Source organism: Trichoderma camerunense, assembly GCF_050948025.1.
Source record: "Trichoderma camerunense strain CBS 138272 chromosome Unknown V8C40scaffold_9, whole genome shotgun sequence".
Classification (NCBI taxonomy): Eukaryota; Fungi; Ascomycota; class Sordariomycetes; order Hypocreales; family Hypocreaceae; genus Trichoderma; species Trichoderma camerunense.
The window spans coordinates 1,101,942-1,117,896 of record NW_028145361.1 but is presented as its reverse complement, the minus strand read 5'-3'; the positions used below and the strand labels follow the sequence as shown (position 1 = coordinate 1,117,896).

The 15,955-nt window shown below is 51.2% G+C and overlaps 6 protein-coding genes across 6 annotated transcripts; 3 read left to right on the top strand and 3 right to left on the bottom strand.

Moving 5' to 3' along the window:
• The first annotated feature begins 18 nt into the window (after positions 1 to 18).
• On the top strand, positions 19 to 2,098 carry V8C40DRAFT_245751 (HET domain-containing protein). Its single transcript, XM_083215972.1, has 2 exons — positions 19 to 389; positions 445 to 2,098. Exons 1-2 carry the CDS (start codon positions 25 to 27, stop codon positions 2,009 to 2,011), a joined length of 1,932 nt encoding a protein of 643 aa, XP_083073222.1. The 5' UTR covers positions 19 to 24; the 3' UTR covers positions 2,012 to 2,098.
• A 394-nt stretch (positions 2,099 to 2,492) lies between these two features.
• Positions 2,493 to 4,777, bottom strand: V8C40DRAFT_245750 (heterokaryon incompatibility domain-containing protein). Its single transcript, XM_083215971.1, has one exon. It carries the CDS (start codon positions 4,615 to 4,617, stop codon positions 2,914 to 2,916), a length of 1,704 nt encoding a protein of 567 aa, XP_083073221.1. The 5' UTR covers positions 4,618 to 4,777; the 3' UTR covers positions 2,493 to 2,913.
• A 166-nt stretch (positions 4,778 to 4,943) lies between these two features.
• V8C40DRAFT_245748 (uncharacterized protein) lies at positions 4,944 to 6,585 on the top strand. The gene is made up of 2 exons (XM_083215970.1): positions 4,944 to 5,863; positions 5,916 to 6,585. The coding sequence occupies exons 1-2, from the start codon at positions 5,215 to 5,217 to the stop codon at positions 6,314 to 6,316; spliced, it is 1,050 nt and encodes a 349-aa protein (XP_083073220.1). The 5' UTR covers positions 4,944 to 5,214; the 3' UTR covers positions 6,317 to 6,585.
• Positions 6,586 to 6,693: 108 nt separating this feature from the next.
• V8C40DRAFT_275007 (Alpha/Beta hydrolase protein) lies at positions 6,694 to 8,577 on the top strand (the record flags this gene model as incomplete). Its single annotated transcript, XM_083220660.1, has 2 exons — positions 6,694 to 6,757; positions 7,094 to 8,577. 2 exons carry the CDS (start codon positions 6,694 to 6,696, stop codon positions 8,575 to 8,577), a joined length of 1,548 nt encoding a protein of 515 aa, XP_083073219.1.
• Positions 8,578 to 9,172: 595 nt separating this feature from the next.
• On the bottom strand, positions 9,173 to 11,687 carry V8C40DRAFT_266088 (uncharacterized protein; the record flags this gene model as incomplete). The annotated part of the gene is made up of 2 exons (XM_083219707.1): positions 9,173 to 11,555; positions 11,638 to 11,687. The coding sequence occupies 2 exons, from the start codon at positions 11,685 to 11,687 to the stop codon at positions 9,173 to 9,175; spliced, it is 2,433 nt and encodes an 810-aa protein (XP_083073218.1).
• A 2,543-nt stretch (positions 11,688 to 14,230) lies between these two features.
• V8C40DRAFT_245737 (Isy1-like splicing factor) lies at positions 14,231 to 15,705 on the bottom strand. The gene is made up of 2 exons (XM_083215969.1): positions 15,573 to 15,705; positions 14,231 to 15,520 (listed from the first exon to the last, which is right to left on the bottom strand). The coding sequence occupies exons 1-2, from the start codon at positions 15,573 to 15,575 to the stop codon at positions 14,789 to 14,791; spliced, it is 735 nt and encodes a 244-aa protein (XP_083073217.1). The 5' UTR covers positions 15,576 to 15,705; the 3' UTR covers positions 14,231 to 14,788.
• Between the last annotated feature and the right edge of the window lie 250 nt (positions 15,706 to 15,955).

The window sequence follows — 15,955 nt, the reverse complement described above, 5'->3', positions numbered from 1 at the left end:
TTACTCTTCAAACACTGAAGCACGATGAGTTCTCCCGCGGAGCCTCACTCATGTGAACTATGCGAATTGAGACTTATTCTCACCTTTGGCAACTACTATTCCGACCAAGGCTGGTACGAGCTCATAGATGAGAACTATTTCGCTACGGGAGAAGCGTATGTCTTTAATATCGCATATGACGAGGCCGTTTCGCTGGCGGACCAAGGCTGCGAATTGTTCAAATGGCTGGTTACGTTGCGACGGGACGATACACATTCTGAGAGCTATCTGAGGGCTTATTTCGCGCATAATTCGAGGGAGCAGATGGTGTTGGACTGGGTGGATGAGTTGGATGATCATATTGATGGGGGGACGCTGGAACGGAAACTAATTGTTTGTGCGGAAACGAGGTGAGATCTCAACTTATTTTGGGAAGAGTTTACGACAATGACTGATTATGATAAGTGAATTGGCTGCAGAAGAGGTGACATATAGACCTCCCAATCTGTTCCCGTCGTCCAACAAGACGGTAGAAACAATCAAGGATTGGCTCCAGGAATGCTTCACAACACATGCCGAATGCCAACAGCTTCAGAAGAGTAACCGGCCTTCCGATGGGTCATTAACAGGTCCTCGGCGCCTCTTGCACCTCTCCGGAAAAGCTGCACATCCCCAAGTGAGACTTCAAGAAAACTCATCTTCTAGCAACTTCGTCGAATATGCCGCATTAAGCTACTGCTGGGGAGGAGATCAGCCGGTAAAGCTCAAAGAGAATCTCGTCAAGTCATGGATGAAAGACGTCCCGTACGGCCAGTTTCCACAGACAATTAAAGATGCCATTCAAGTAACAATGGCTCTGGACCTAGAATATCTCTGGATTGACGCTTTGTGCATCATACAAGATTCGAATCAGGACAAGGCAGAGCAGATATCACGCATGGCTGAGATTTACGAGCAGGCATATATAACTATATCTGCGGCCAGAGCAACCGCTGTACCAGAAGGCTTCCTCCACGATCGATATGTAGCTGGAGAGAAGGGATTTCGTATGCCATTTACTTGCAAAGATGGCCAGATGAGCGCCGTGATACTCTGGCAAGGAAGAGAGCCGGATGCATGGGAGCCCATCGACCAACGATCTTGGTGTCTTCAAGAATCTATCTTATCGCCGCGAGTTCTTGAATACGGAACGCACAACATTCGCTGGCACTGCGCTCGGAGTCGCGCGGATGAGTCGAAACTACAGTTTGATGGCTGGGTCGGACACTCGAGGACATTTGCGCAGTTGAACATGTCTCACCCACTCACGTCGAGTATCGATTGGACGGGCTTAGGTGAATCATACAAGTTTGTCGAGGTATGGCAGACGCTCGTGTCTCATTACACACGCCGCGGTCTGGGCTGGTATCAAGACAAATTACTAGCCATTTCTGCCATTGCCCGAAAGATGAGCAAAATGACGGGCAAGCACTACATTGCAGGGCTGTGGACGGAGTTTCTGGGAGAGACGCTTCTATGGCATCCAAATCATGGGCCAGACGCAAAGGAAAAGGCGAGCAGACATGCTACATATGTTGCGCCGTCGTGGTCTTGGGCGTCATTCAGCGGAGAGATTGACTTTACGTTTGGGTCGACGATGCATTTGCTGGAGCTTGTGCGATGCGAGGTGAAGACACAGATTCCCAACGATGAGTTTAGTGCGGTGACGAGTGCACGACTGGAGATTAAGACGTTGATATTTCGAGCGAGGATACGCAAGGGATATTACGGGTGGTTTCTGTGGGACGAGCAGATGAAGGATGAGATTGATGGATCGTTGATGTTTGACGTGGTGGAAGCTGCTGTTGATAACGAGGTTGTGGAGGATGATGAGCTGTTGTTGGCGTTGATCATGACTCAAGATGCATTGATGCTGAAGAAGAAGAAGAATGCAGTGGGCGTGGAGGAGTATGTGAGGATCGGGATATTCCGAGAGGGACAGCGGATGACGAACCGGGCGAGATGGGAGATGGGCGAAGTTGTCATGGTGTAAGAATGACGGTATGAGATGAGATGAGATGAGATGGCATGAAACAGTACAAGAATGATGGGTAAACGAACGAATGAACGAATCATTGAGTTGATTACTCAGTATTGATTTGATTGCTATACACTACAGTAGCGACCGAAATGAGTGTCCCGCTTTTGTCAATGTCAAGTTTCTCCCCGCACTGACCACTTTGCGAACCTGTGGCTGGTACAGTGCAAATTTTCTCTCACCATGTACTGTTTTATGGCGATTCTAAGAGTTCCGTCCGTTTTTGGATGTGCCATTTCCGGCGCCTCGTTCGACCGTCGCCATTACCTTATCGGCTGACTTGCGGTATAACGGAAGTAGCGATAGTCTTACCTGGGCCCTATTAGATTATAAACCAGATGCTATATATAACAAAACGCCCCTTCAACCCTCTAATACAAATATTAACTTGATCACGGGTCTGTCAAATCCTCCTATCAAAATACTAGCTCTTGAAACCGGATTTATATTGTGCCGGATTTTATATATTCTGTACCTTACCTAGGCAGTAGCAGACCAGCAAATCGTAGCTAGGTACCAAGCCTTGCCCTTAGCCAGTAAATTTTCCTTAATGTACCTCTCTCAAATACTATAACATAACCCATCCGTATAGTGAAAAGCGGAATTAGTGTCGTCTTTTGTTAAGTTAATTAAATAAATACCAGGCGTAGAGTAGCAAAAGTGGATCTGCGCTATTCATTGTGCAGCCAGGTACTGGCGCCGCGGGGCCTAACAGCGGCCAGTGCTGGCTGTACGGAGTAAGACCTACTGTATCCTGATTCCTACCTCCAGTGGCCGCGCTGCTGACCTCATTGCTCTCTGTCCCTCTCTTCTCTTCAATCACCTATGTACATGTGTGTATTTTCATTTTGCGGTCCCTATTTTTCATCATACCACTTGGCAGTGAGAGTATTAAGTTCCCTAGTTAAGATTTCCCCAGCCAGGCGAGGCGATGGCCTGTCGAATTTGTTATCTTCAGCATGAATCCAGTAACTGTTAAATTCATGTACTCGAACAATGTCATTTATCGGAATTGCTCTTCCATTATTATCAAGGAGATCACACGGGACGTATGCGCTCCGTGCTGTCCGGCGTTCCGCTAACCGCACCGCATTTGCTAGATACAGCTGCCTTCCAATGTTGATAACTGTGACGGTTGGCGTATCGACCAATCTTTGGTTGTGTAACTGATAGTCAACCAAGACAACAAATCTTGCTGACGTCTGTTTGCGAGCCCTCAATTCTAAAATGAAGGTATAACCTCGTTGATTAACTTTCCCTGTTCGTGATAATCCACCAAGAATGGCAGGAAAATGCCGATTTCCAGACTGTGTTTGGACTGGGTATGTAAATGTCGTAGAGTAACTCTCCCACACCCTCGAGCCAAGGCTGAATCCATCGCGCTTGAAATTGATATCCAGTGCTTTAACTTTTCTGATGAAACAAACTAGTTCTGGCATGGCCGTTTCCATGAAATTCGAACTGACCCAAACAGGATCTGAGAACCTAACGCACTCATTCTCCGCAGTTAATTGAGAGGGAGCCGTTCTGGGGAACATTAAAGGGATAATTAAAGATATACGGTTCCAAAAACGTTGGCCTTTGTTGTCTACCAGAATAGCGTATCCAATTGCGTCATCGATTGGATCTCTTCGGATCCTTAATGTCGTTTGCAGACCTTGCGGCGTCAATGTAGAAGGAAGGCTCACAAATGAATGTATTTGCTTCATTGGGCGTACCAAAATTGGATATTTCTGGAAATTGGCTGGCGAAGCAGCCAGGCCATTAGATGTAAAGTCAGTGTCAGTATCTATACAGCCCCATACTAGTATAGAGGCATCATCATTTACTTTGAGTATTTCCTCTTGGAGACGCTGAAATGCTCTCTCTCCTTGGCCATATAACATAGGTAGGTCAATCTCAAAAAGGCCGAGTAGCGAGTAAGCCCGATCTTCAACTCGAGTAGTCTGTCGATTCGCGGCCCAAGCCATAACACGTCCTACTCGGAGTGTTTGTATATTCGTTTCTCCAATTAAGTTTTGGACACGAATTTCCGTCACTTTGTTGATACTCTTTTTCAAACTTCTGGCCGTGCCAAACTTCTTCCAATTGGCATCAACAAACACAACATTTTCTGGAGCGATCAGCTCTTGAAGCGTCCAACCGCGAGTGAACCATAGAGAAGCCTTAAATGACTTGAGGAATGCCGCCCTATACGACAATTTGCCTCGCCGATCGACGTTGTGATTAGGGGCAAGTACATCCGAGAGGTAGGCATAACAGTCTCCAGATTTCCTATACCATTGGTACATAGAGTTAATGGCTTCTTGGAGTTCAGCGCTGCTGGATTTATCGATGCAACAGGTGTCAACCCATATATATTTATAGCCATCGCTCAACGCCAGCTGACGGAATTGGTCAATTTTGCGGAAGCCTTGTTTGATCTCATGCTTCTTTGTGTCGCGCATGTCTTGGTAAGAGATCTCGTCGGATTCCCATCTATGCGACAGAATTGCATATTGTGGGATATCATTGCCATAGAACTCGAAGAATTGGAGATTTTCCGTGCTCAGTAGACGCATCTTCGCGATGATGGGCGGAGATATATTGAAACTTAATAGACGTTTGGTCCGAACATTCGGCTGAATTTTTAATGGCGCGCCAAAATCCAGGAATTTAACGGCCCAGAGAAAACAAAGACGATTTATAGTTGTACAGGCAGGGAGCAAAATGGGATCCTACGCATTGGACAGTGAGCTTAGAGCAGAGGCGCGTCGTCAAGAGGTGGTGTGTTAGTAGCACCATCCTAGAGCGGAGCACTAAGGAACCGTGGCGCCATTAGGTAGATCCGCCGTCGAAGTGGGACGCTTTTGTGAAGGAGCACAGCCTACTGTACAGGCAATATCGAGAATCAGCGGCCAACCCATGCCGCTATCAATATCGGGTTTGGGAATCAAGCAGCGCCCCGCGCTAGGCTTTGTGTAAGGTACTGCGCAAGGCTCACTGTGTATCTTTTCTTTTCCTTAAAACAAGAGAGCCTGTGGCGTAGCTTCGGCGTGCAAGGATGAACCTGCCTGAGGTGCTTGGCTATTGGCTGATCTGTGTTCGCTGCAGCAGGCTAAGGAATATACATGTAGTAAAATGCGGGGTTTCACGGCGGCCTTTAAGACTGGCGTTCCATGCTTAACAGGCACAACAGGGTACCCGCGAAGATCAACTATCTATGCTATTTCAACGCCGTCTCTACAAAACAGTGGCAGACAATCAAAATCAGAATGGAAGACCCAAATGACACCCAGACAAACACAATCGTCGAAATTGCTCCAGAGGGTGACCTTATTCTAATAGTTGGGCCAGAAAAGGCAAAACTCCGTGTTCGTTCCATGTTCTTGAGAGCAGTCTCAAAACCTTTCTCCGCCATGTTCAGGCCAGACTGGAAAGAAGGCCGTGATTTGCTCGATTGCGATAGACCTACCGAGATACCCCTGCCTGAAGATAATGCCGCTGCGTTGAAGATTATCTGTTCTGTTATTCACCATCAGAACAGTGAAGTACCTCGAACTCTCGCTGCAGGCGATGTCCTCGCAGTTGCCGTCGCCGCAGATAAGTATGATTGTATTATGGCCCTGGAATTTGCGAGCGAGAGATGGCTTCGACCCTCTGGAGACGAAGCTGGCAATCTAATGCTTCTCACTGCCGCGGCATATCTACTCCAGAACGCACAAGCGTTCAAGGAGCTCACAAAAGCATTGATACTTGACTATAAAGATCCTTACCTTACTCTCTCGTGCAGAGAAGTTGAATCTGCTATGCCGTGGAAGGTCTTTTGTAAGTACCCAGAGGATCGGGTTGGAAATATGACTGACGGGCAAATGAACAGGTCTGCTGGAAGAGCAGAGAGGCTATGCAAGGCTGAGGGTGGCAGATATTCTCATGGCAGGAGTAAACGATGGGACCGGGCGGTGTGTTCACAAGTGTGGATGGACAAGCAAATATGCATATGCATATATAAAGCTGCTGGAAGACGAGCATCTTTGGCCAGCACACTTATCCCGTATCTCCATCTCCAAGGCCCTACAGTCAGCAGAGAGAATGCCTGATCCGATACCTGAGGAATCAAGTACCACATGTACCTTTGGGTACAAGCATGCCGCACCAGAATATAGGAAAACCCGTACTTCGAGTCTGGACGACTTTAATGAGAGCATCGGGCTTTGCTTGCACTGCGTTCGATCAGGTAGCATAGATTCTAATTGTAGCGAGCCCTCCCATAGCTGTTGAAATCACTCATTTGACAAGACGAGAAGCGGAGGATGAGCAAGGGTCCTAACGGTGCAGTCTAGAGAGGTGGAATTACAAAACACCAGACCGGCACTTTCCGGGGGTCGTTGTTTCTTTAGTGGAGCATACCCTGAATTTCCAGCAAATTCGCAGCCATTTCTGGCTCCTGTTAGGGATGCCAGATTATGTACGGAGTACATACCTTCATCTACAAGAGATATTTCGCAAAGCCATAGAAAAAGCCCACAAGCTGACCTACTTTACTAATAAAGTTATCTAAAAATCCAGCGACACTTATTTCGCCTTCTACTATAATCACCATTCGCAATAATAACCGCTTCAAGGTCTTGGTGAAAATAGCGCCAGAGGCACGTGAAATGGTGTGCGAGGCCGAGAATCCGCCGCCCCACGCCGATGGCCCGGATTGCAGCAATTTCGAACGTCCCATTACAAAGCGCGCCATCGTTCCTTTAAAATGATGAAATACCCCGGATTCTTTTTCACTGAGAGGGTGGATATCGCTCAATCGCTTCCCTGTTATTCGACATAGATTCCAGCTTTGTTTGGTTGTTCGTTTGGAGTGAGAATCGTTCTGTGAGTAGAGTAAGAGAGAAACCAAGATGAGGGCGCATCAGGCTCTCCGATTGGCTAGTCGACGACTACAGCGGCCGCTTCTGTCACCACCGAGACCGGCTTCAACGATCTTGCTCTCCTCTTCATTCTCATCCTCGTCGTCTTCATCATCACCGGCTTCAGCAGCAGCTTCATCCTCCGCAGCAGAAACACAAACATCCCGGCCAGCTGCTCCCGCCCCGTCAAATCCTGCCCTCAACTTCCCCTGCCTCGACGCAATCGAGTCCCGCTCCGCACGGCTCAGCGCCGATTCCAGCTCCGCTTCCCGGGCCGGCCTCTCCTCTTCATCTTCATCTTCTTCATCTGCCGGCCCCGAGCCCTCGTACACTTCCGGCGACACTCTCAACTACCACTGTCGTGACCCTTTGCTGCTCGACTGGGGTGGTGTCTTGCCGTCATTCAACATCGCCTATGAATCGTGGGGACGCCTCAACGCTGACAAGTCCAACGCTATCCTCTTGCACACCGGCCTTTCAGCTTCTTCTCACGCTCATTCGACAGAGGCCAATCCCGCTCCTGGCTGGTGGGAGAAATTCATCGGCCCCGGAGCTCCCCTGGATACGGACCGCTTCCACATCATCTGCACCAATGTCATCGGCGGCTGCTATGGCTCAACCGGTCCGGGCAGTGTCGATCCGGGCAACGGCGAGAACTACGCGACCCGGTTCCCCATCCTGACCATGCAAGACATGGTGCGTGCCCAGTTCCGCCTGCTGGACCACCTCGGCATCAACCGTCTCTACGCCAGCGTCGGCTCCAGCATGGGCGGCATGCAGTCCCTCGCCGCAGCAACATTGTTCCCCGACCGTGTATCCCGTGTCGCTACCATCAGCGGCTGTGCCAGAAGCCATCCGTACAGCATCGCCATGCGCCACACGCAGCGCCAGGTGCTCATGATGGACCCCAACTGGAACCGCGGCTTCTACTACGGCCGCGTGCCCCCCCACGCAGGCATGAAGCTCGCCCGCGAGATCGCCACCGTCACGTACCGCTCCGGCCCGGAGTGGGAGCAGCGCTTCGGCCGTCGCAGGGCTGACCCCAGCAAACCCCCCGCCCTGTGCCCAGACTTCCTCATCGAGACGTATCTCGACCACGCCGGCGAGAAGTGGTGCCTGACGTACGACCCCAACAGCCTGCTGTACGTCAGCAAGGCCATGGACCTCTTCGACCTCGGCTACGAGAACCAGGTGGCCACCCAGGCCCGCCGCAGAGCTCGTGAAGATGCCCTCGCCACAGCCTCTTATTCCCCCTCGGAATCTGCCGCCGCCTGCAGCCTGACGCTCCCCAACGAGCCGTACCAAGAGCAGCCCGATTCAACGTCGTCTTCAGCAAGCGATGCCTCCGAGGCCCTCTCTTCACCGGCAAACCCCGCGTCCTCTCGCCCTCCGGACGACTTGATCCGTGGCCTGTCTCCTCTTCGTGACATCCCCACGCTCGTCATGGGCGTTGCCAGCGACATCCTCTTCCCGGCATGGCAGCAGCGTGAGATTGCCGAGTCTCTCCGCCTAGGAGGAAACCGAAACGTCACTCACGTAGAACTGAGCGAGGAGACGAGTTTATTCGGACACGACACATTCTTGCTGGACCTGAAGAACGTAGGAGGGAACTTACGGTTGTTCCTCGACTAAAAGGGCGTAAAAGGAGCAGTGTGTATGATAGAAACATGAAACATGAAACAGCCATTTTTGTTAACCAATGTATATTTCTTTTTTTTTATGTTTTTTGCCTCCTGAAACAACAGTCAGTATGTTCGGGATATCTTGCGTATTTAGCACACATGACATTTGTCGGATACAATGTTAAGAAAGAAAAAATAATTCCTTTTTTTCAAAAAATCCCATGCATATACATGTCGTGCGCCAAAAGTCCTCCAAGCATACTAATACAAGTCTTTCTCAGAAGAAAAAAAAAAGGGAGGAAGAATAAATCACTCCTTCCGACAAGTAGACTGACAATCTCTGCGGCAATCGACTTCAAATACTAGTCCAGCTGGCAATTATCTAATAAAACTTCTGTACAGACAGATAGGAAAAACGAGTGACGTGAATGAAATATAAAGGTCAACGCTTGCAAAAAAGCATCACAAACAAAAGCCTACTCCATCATCCCATGTCAACACGGTCGTTAAGTACACCCAATGATCACCCACAAAACAAATAAAGAGAGAGAGAGCGAGAGTAAGAAAAGAAAATGGGACAAAAGCAATGGAAAAGGAAAACTTTTTCAGATAAATGTCGATCCTGATGGAGAATACAGGCTATTCGGTGTCAACGGGCCCTTATCCCTGATAAGTGACGGCGGCAAGTTGATGGGTGAAGGCGTTGGTCGTGGAGGTGCCTTCTTGGCTTCAACGCGTATGACGGGGCTCGGCTTTATGCTGGGGCTGGGCACATCGTTGACGGTGAATTCGTTGGCGAGAGGCGATCGCGGAGGGGCATCATAGGATATCTCAAACGACTTGGCAAAGTCTTCACTCGATGCCGAAATGGCCTTTTCAAGCGATGGGAACGTCGGACTGGGGATTCGTGGCGCTACATCCGACGTGGGGGTGGAAAGAGACCAGGTCGGCGAGCTCGGTCGTTGGCCCTTGGGGGTTCGTGGCATTGGCACTGTAGCGCTTCTTGACTCTGAGCGGTCACGGCCAAAGCCTCCCCACTTGGAAAATGGTCGAGGGCTTCGCTCCTCAGATTGTCTCTCCGGGGAATCGCTAGGAGGGATCTGTGGGCGGGGAGGCTGTCGTCCTCGGGGAAGGCCTTTCATGACAGGAAACTCTCCTTCCATGGGCGTTCTAGCAGCAAAGGGGCTCAGTGGTACACGGTCCATGGGCGGCCGAGGTGCTTCGTACGTACGCACATAGCTGTCCTCATCTGCAGCAGCAGGCCCGTATGGACTTCGGGGGCTTTGTGTGGGCGTCTCCATGCGAGCCACGAGGCTAGAGAGTGTAGTATGTTGCAGAGGCTGTGGAGGGCCTCGAGAACGAGAATCCGACGTCATTCGTGTGTTGAAGCCTTGTGGCGTAGATGGCGGGAATGAGTTCAACACTGAGGCCAGTGCGACTGGAGCCTCGATATTCGCCTGGGATGGTCTCCGGATGATTTGTCGAGGGCTTTCGATGCCAGCCGAGACAGCAGAAGGCGATGGCAGTGGCTGATTCGATAGGGACTGCGAGTCGTCGTCGGGAATCGCCACTTTGAGCCGCTGGGGGCTATTTTGTTCGACTGAATCCTGGGCCTGATGATATACTTGATGTTGCTTCAGCGACGCTCTCGGTGATGCCACAGGAGAGCCAATGGGCGAAGCCATGGGCGAAGCCATGGGCGAAGCCATGGGCGATACCAAAGAGGCAGTTTCACTTGGCTCAGTCAAGCCATCACTAGCAACATCTTCGGCATCTTCTGCCCTTACAGCATCCTGAGTATCCATGGCTTCTTCAAGATGTCCCTCGTCAGCTCTCGCGACTTCTCTAAATGGATGTGGCCCCTTCATTTGGATCGGGCTCTCCACCAATTCCAAGCCGAGCGTCCCAACAGCCACAGTGGGCTGCTTCGTCACCCCGTCGCCGAAATCGAAATTAGAAAAGTTGCCTGTAAGACCCTCTACTGGATGCTGTTGCTGCCGGTGTTTCTCGAGGTCGTCTGCTTCAATGGCCATTGTGAAGCTCCTCCTCCGTGGCGACAGGAACGTCAGCGTGTCTCGCTTCGCTTGAACATTTCTAACGACAGGCGACGCTCGTTTGTCTTCGCTCTTGCGTGATGTTGACGATGACGGACTAGGCAGCATCGTGGGACCAGGGCCGTTGGCGAATCCTGGAGCGACGAATTGGTTTTGTTGCAACTCGTTTGTGCTCACTTCTACTTCTCCCTCCGTCTCTGCCTCCACCTCTGCCTCTATGTCGGTCTCTGCTCCAGTGTCTCCGCCTGCAAAGGCCATCGGGGGCCACTGGTCCTCGGTTTCGACTGATTGAGGAGGAGATGGATATCCAGCATATCCAGAACCACGAATTCCAACATCGGGCCCAGGTTCACCAAAATCATCAAGTCCATCCAAGCCAGCCGAGGCTCTTTTGGCTGACTCCGGCTCCGGTTCTGGCTCAGCCTTCGAGTCAGGCTTACTCAACGGGCTCTTGCTCGTCACCGCTTGAACACCACCGCTGCTGGCACGATTGGAAGATTTTGATGTACTTCCAGATTTCTTGTTAAAATGAACGTCCAGAGGATTCACCCACTCCGACTGCCTAGAGCCAGCAGGCCGTGAAGGCATCCCCGGCCGGCCGCTGCCGTTCACCCCAAAAGGATCTGGTACGGCAAGGTTGGTCATGCTCGCGTTAGGTTTCATCCATGGCTTGAACCCAGCGCCGTCAATGCCATGGCGCAGGCTGCTCTCGCTGGGTTTCCGGGGTACTGATAGATCAACCATAGACGACGCCGCTGGCACGCCCTTGAAAGTGGCACGCCAGCCCAGATTTCGGGCATTCGAGGTAGAGGTGCCTGGTCGCGAGGATGGGGGTTGCGGCTTAGGGAACTTGAAGCTGTCATCGCCGTTGCCGTTCCATCGTGGAGTCTGTTGTGGCTGCTGGGCCACTTGCTTCTTGTCGGATTGCTTGCTCCTGTGCCGAATAATATTAGTCAGTTGCAAGGGAAGCCGGGTGGCTTAAGAATGGGTGGAAGCAAAGGTAATCATCATCTTACTGGGACTTCTTTTTGTCGCTGCCGAACCTGAGGCCAAAAAAGGACACCATCTTGCAACGACGGGCTACCCGACTTGATCAACACCGTCGGTGCCTCCCGATGAATAATCACCTGCTTGTTTTGCAGTCTCTGTGGTCTCCGTCTCCGCCTTGGCTACCCAAAGGTGCCATGAACAGATGGAAAGGCTCCCCTCAACCCCAGCAGTATGCAGTGTGTGGTCCGCGGTTAAACAGGAAGGGATAGAATAGAACGGTAATGAATGGAGTAGCGTAGAGTAGAACAGGACGGTATAGTACAAGGGTTTTCGTGGTTCGTATGCGGTATGTTCGTAGACACGCTCTATTGTGTTAAAATTTCGTCGTCGTGGATCTTGGGTTTCGATTTGGGTGAGAAAAAGCGAAAAGGAACGGACGTGTCGAGTGTGACACAGGCGACGGCAACAGTGAGAAACGAGGGATGTGCAAGCGCGCGACCAGCCGCAGAATCAGCATACAAAAATAGAGACGGAAAAACGAAGTCTCAGAGGCCGTCGCCGGTCGATCAGAGATTTGATTGATGTCAAACAGAAGAGGGGAGGAGGCAGTTGAGTCCAGCCCAGGCGAACTGTCTGCTAATGCTACCAGACCCTAAGCGTGCGGTAGCACAGGCACCAAGGCTGCAAGGTACCAGCAGGTAAGGGTGGAGGTACTGGTACGGACACAGGAACGAGCGCCGATTGAATGGATGGAGGGCAGCATCCGTCCACTTCAATGCGACCAGACAGACCTCTGACCAGTCCAGTGCCTGCAGTACGAGTACAGGTCCAGGTCCAGGTCCAGGTGTCCAGCGGGCGCACGTACCAGTACCTTGGCTGCAGAGAAATGACTGGTCGAGATGGGCTTGGATGCTCTCCACGAGTCGAGCACGGGGAAGCGAGGATACGAATTGACTGACGTGCCGCCTAGCCCCGGGGCAGGGTTGAACGATGCTCGTACCTGTACCTGAGCGACTACGCATTCTCACAGGTGATTCGTCCAGGTACAGGTACTGGAGGGCCCCCCGGCTCTGGACCAGACGTTGGTGGATCGTGGCATCGCGCCTCGCAATTTGTTGGTGTTCACCAGAGCAGCAAAATGAAGCGGCGACATGCTGGCGCTATTGGCAGGCCAGGGGGTTCTGGGGCAGCTCCGCGCGCTAGACAGCGCTATGCCATTTGCAACGATGGCGACACGCAGGGAACGTTGAAAAGCGCATCCCTCGAGCCATTTTGTAGTGCAGCAAACAGAGGCGCAGATGAAAGAAAGGATGAATGAAAGAAACAGCAAAGACATAAACAAACAAACAGTGGTCAGTGTCTGTGCAGAGCCGAACAGGGGTGGGTTGGGGAGTTTGTCCGTCCTGGATGAGGTACATGTGCATTAGTAGATGCTGATGATGGAACAGCGAATGGAAGCACGGATGGATCAAATGTTGCCGGTTCGCATAAACCGCCCGAGCGGGCAATTAAATCAACATGAACGTCAATTTGATGGATTGGATGGCATTGTTCCCTCACTGCTGCTGCTTACTGTATTGCGCATGTCAGGTACGAGCACCAAGAAAAACGAAGCCCTGGAGGCCCTCTACCAAACACCCAGCCAAAGAACGAGCTCTCCCTCACCTCACCGCTAGCGCCCACTAAAAAGAACGTTGTCCGCCGTCTTCTAGCGCCATGGGTCCCTTGCAGTTGCCCCCTCCCGTGGTTGGCCAGTGCCCGCGTTGCCCCTGAAGCTAATGCACGTCTTTGGCGGCTCGACCGTTTTTGCACATGGCCTGCATGGGGGGCGCTTTACTGGTAGGAAAAATGTTGGTTGACATGCAAAACTTGGCAGAAAGGGCATGACAACTAAAAAAAGGCATCTCCTCAAAGTCATCATGGGAAAAAGAGTGAGCTAAAAGAAGGCTCATATCAGTGCTCCGTACAAGAATAGGTAGGTACTGATAGCGATAACGATAGGCAGTGAGCTTGCCCGGCCAAATCCGACATGCAAGGGCCCCATCGTTTTCTCAACCAGGCAATGCTCCGGTTTAGGACTGCGTAGGTACCAGCAGTATACAGGTCGTACATGTACTCGTACTAAGCAAGGTAGCACAGTTGCATTGAACAAACGCGATCCAATTATTGAATTGATGGATCAACATGTGATTTTGCGTCTGGTCTGTACTCTGCGCCGCTGCTCGCTTGGCGGCGACTCAAGGCCAGGTGAGACTCGGTTCAACTCAACCGCGAGGCCTTATTAGGTCATCTTAATGTCCACCGTTCCGGTAGACATTCATCTCACCGGGGGGGCAGTCTGTGCTAGGCACGAATATGCCGTACGAGTACGGAGCACAAGCAAGCATCGGTCATCCTCTCTCAATGTATTCTGTACTCCGTCCACGCGTCAGCTTCGGCTAGGCGAGAGCCGGTTTTAGCATCGGCAGCAACTCGCTGCTTACAGTGGCACTTTGTACTCGAGACTTGGCAGCTTATGCTCGGACCTTAGCAGTCCACTGCTCTCTGCACACCTCATCAAGCATGGAATTGTCCAAACCAGGTCAATATTGGTCAGATAGACATTGAACATGAAGGCACGTGCAATCAATATTCCAGTGGCGAGAATACAGCGGTATGATTCCCCTTACGCTAAACAAGCTACCTTATGAAAAGGAAAATCGCATCAAAATTCCAAAATGCAGCCAAGACAGTTTCCCTGAAACGCCATCAAGATCCCATCGAATGTTGCCCATCTATCATAGCACCAGCACCTTAAAGCCATTTCCTCAAGACAGTCCTTCCCTCATTCTCAAGCTCACAGCGCCGACTGGCTCTTCCCTTTCCCTTACCTCCTTGAGATCCTTGCCAAGACGATCAGACAACCAAGCACTCACGGGTATTGAAATGCCGGTGCGATACGATACCTGCTTCCTAGCAGTAGCCCACACGAAGCGAATCAGTAGGGCTTACATTGTGTCCAAGTTCCCATAAAACCATGACGCAGAAAAGGATTCGCCTAGACGGTAATGTATTGAATGCTGGCATCTCCCCGTATTCTCGTCGGGTGGTATTCTTGCAGCAAGCATTGCGTCTCCGTCATCGATTCGTATGCAATAACTTCCATCGTATTCCCAGGCCGTGCAAGTATATGTCGACTTAAAGCTGGTCGAGGAGCTTCCGTCTTCTTCTCTCGAGAAGCTCCATCTGAACCTCTTCCATAGTTGGCAATGCCCACCCATGGCCATCCCCACTATCCCCAGGTAATGGTTCCCAGCCGTCGGGGACTCCCTGAGGCCCTGTCTTGACGAGATTCTCCGCCGCCTCCCTTTCTTTCTCTGCCTCGTATTGTAGCAGGGCGTCATCCTCTTCGCCAGGAGCGTAGCCGTAGTACGCTGCGTCTACAATTTTCCTCAAGTCTTTGCTGGTTTCGAGTGGTTTGTCCTCTTGCTTCTTCGCTTGGGCCGCCTCAAAGAGCTCCTTGACGCCGGGCAGCTCTCGGGCTCGTCCATAGTACTTGTATCCCTTCCCTCCGCCCGGTATTTCTCTGCCTTGCTCGTCGTACATCTTCCCGCCTCCTCTCATGTAATTCGGCCCGCCTAAATTCCGTATCTGCACCTCCCACATGTGCTTCTCCCGCATCAGCTTGTTGATCTCATCGTTGATATCGCGGATCTGGTAGTCGCTGAGCACGGGGTCCTGGATCCTCGAGACCTTGCGCGAAATCTCCTTAAGCACTTGGCCGCGCCATCTCTCGCACGATGGGATTGAGTCGACTTCGGTGATGACCTTGGGGCGGCGAGTTCGTCCGGCGTCGATGATGCCCAGGTCTGCTGCTTGCGCTTCGCGGAAGCGGAAGAGCATAGACTGGGCCTTTTCCGAATTTCGAGCCTGTAGAAGACATATGAGCAAATTTTCGCCATAAATAAGGACAGATTCTTACCATTTTGACGGTGGGAACACGAGGGCCAAGGTGCTGTGAAAGTTGACGATCGCTCAGCTGGCAGAAGCTCACTTTGGAACTTTGCCTAAGCCAATCCGCAGCCTTGCGCAGGCCGCTGTGGCTGAGGCACCAGCCACCGGCAGTATTAGCCACACTTTTGAGAGTCCTCAGCCTTGCGACCCGGCAAATATCCTACCCTGCAATATCCAAGTTTCCATTATTTTTCAGTGAAATATGTTCAAATAATGACCCTTATGACTCTTCGAGAAAATGAATCCAACTAGGTTCTCTATTGCTACTATCACCATCATTTTCTTTCAGCTGCGCAGCTACTCTATACTCATACAATCCTCTCTGAATCAACCTTACTCAGTATGTAGTGA

Excerpts from the sequence above, each read along its gene's own strand:
- V8C40DRAFT_245751 (XM_083215972.1), top strand. The coding sequence starts at position 25 with ATGAGTTCTCCCGCGGAGCCTCACTCATGTGAACTATGCGAATTGAGA. Across the intron at positions 390-444 it reads ATTGTTTGTGCGGAAACGAG|TGAATTGGCTGCAGAAGAGG; the intron begins GTGAGATCTCAA and ends GATTATGATAAG.
- V8C40DRAFT_245750 (XM_083215971.1), bottom strand. The coding sequence starts at position 4,617 with ATGCGTCTACTGAGCACGGAAAATCTCCAATTCTTCGAGTTCTATGGC.
- V8C40DRAFT_245748 (XM_083215970.1), top strand. The coding sequence starts at position 5,215 with ATGCTTAACAGGCACAACAGGGTACCCGCGAAGATCAACTATCTATGC. Across the intron at positions 5,864-5,915 it reads TATGCCGTGGAAGGTCTTTT|GTCTGCTGGAAGAGCAGAGA; the intron begins GTAAGTACCCAG and ends GCAAATGAACAG.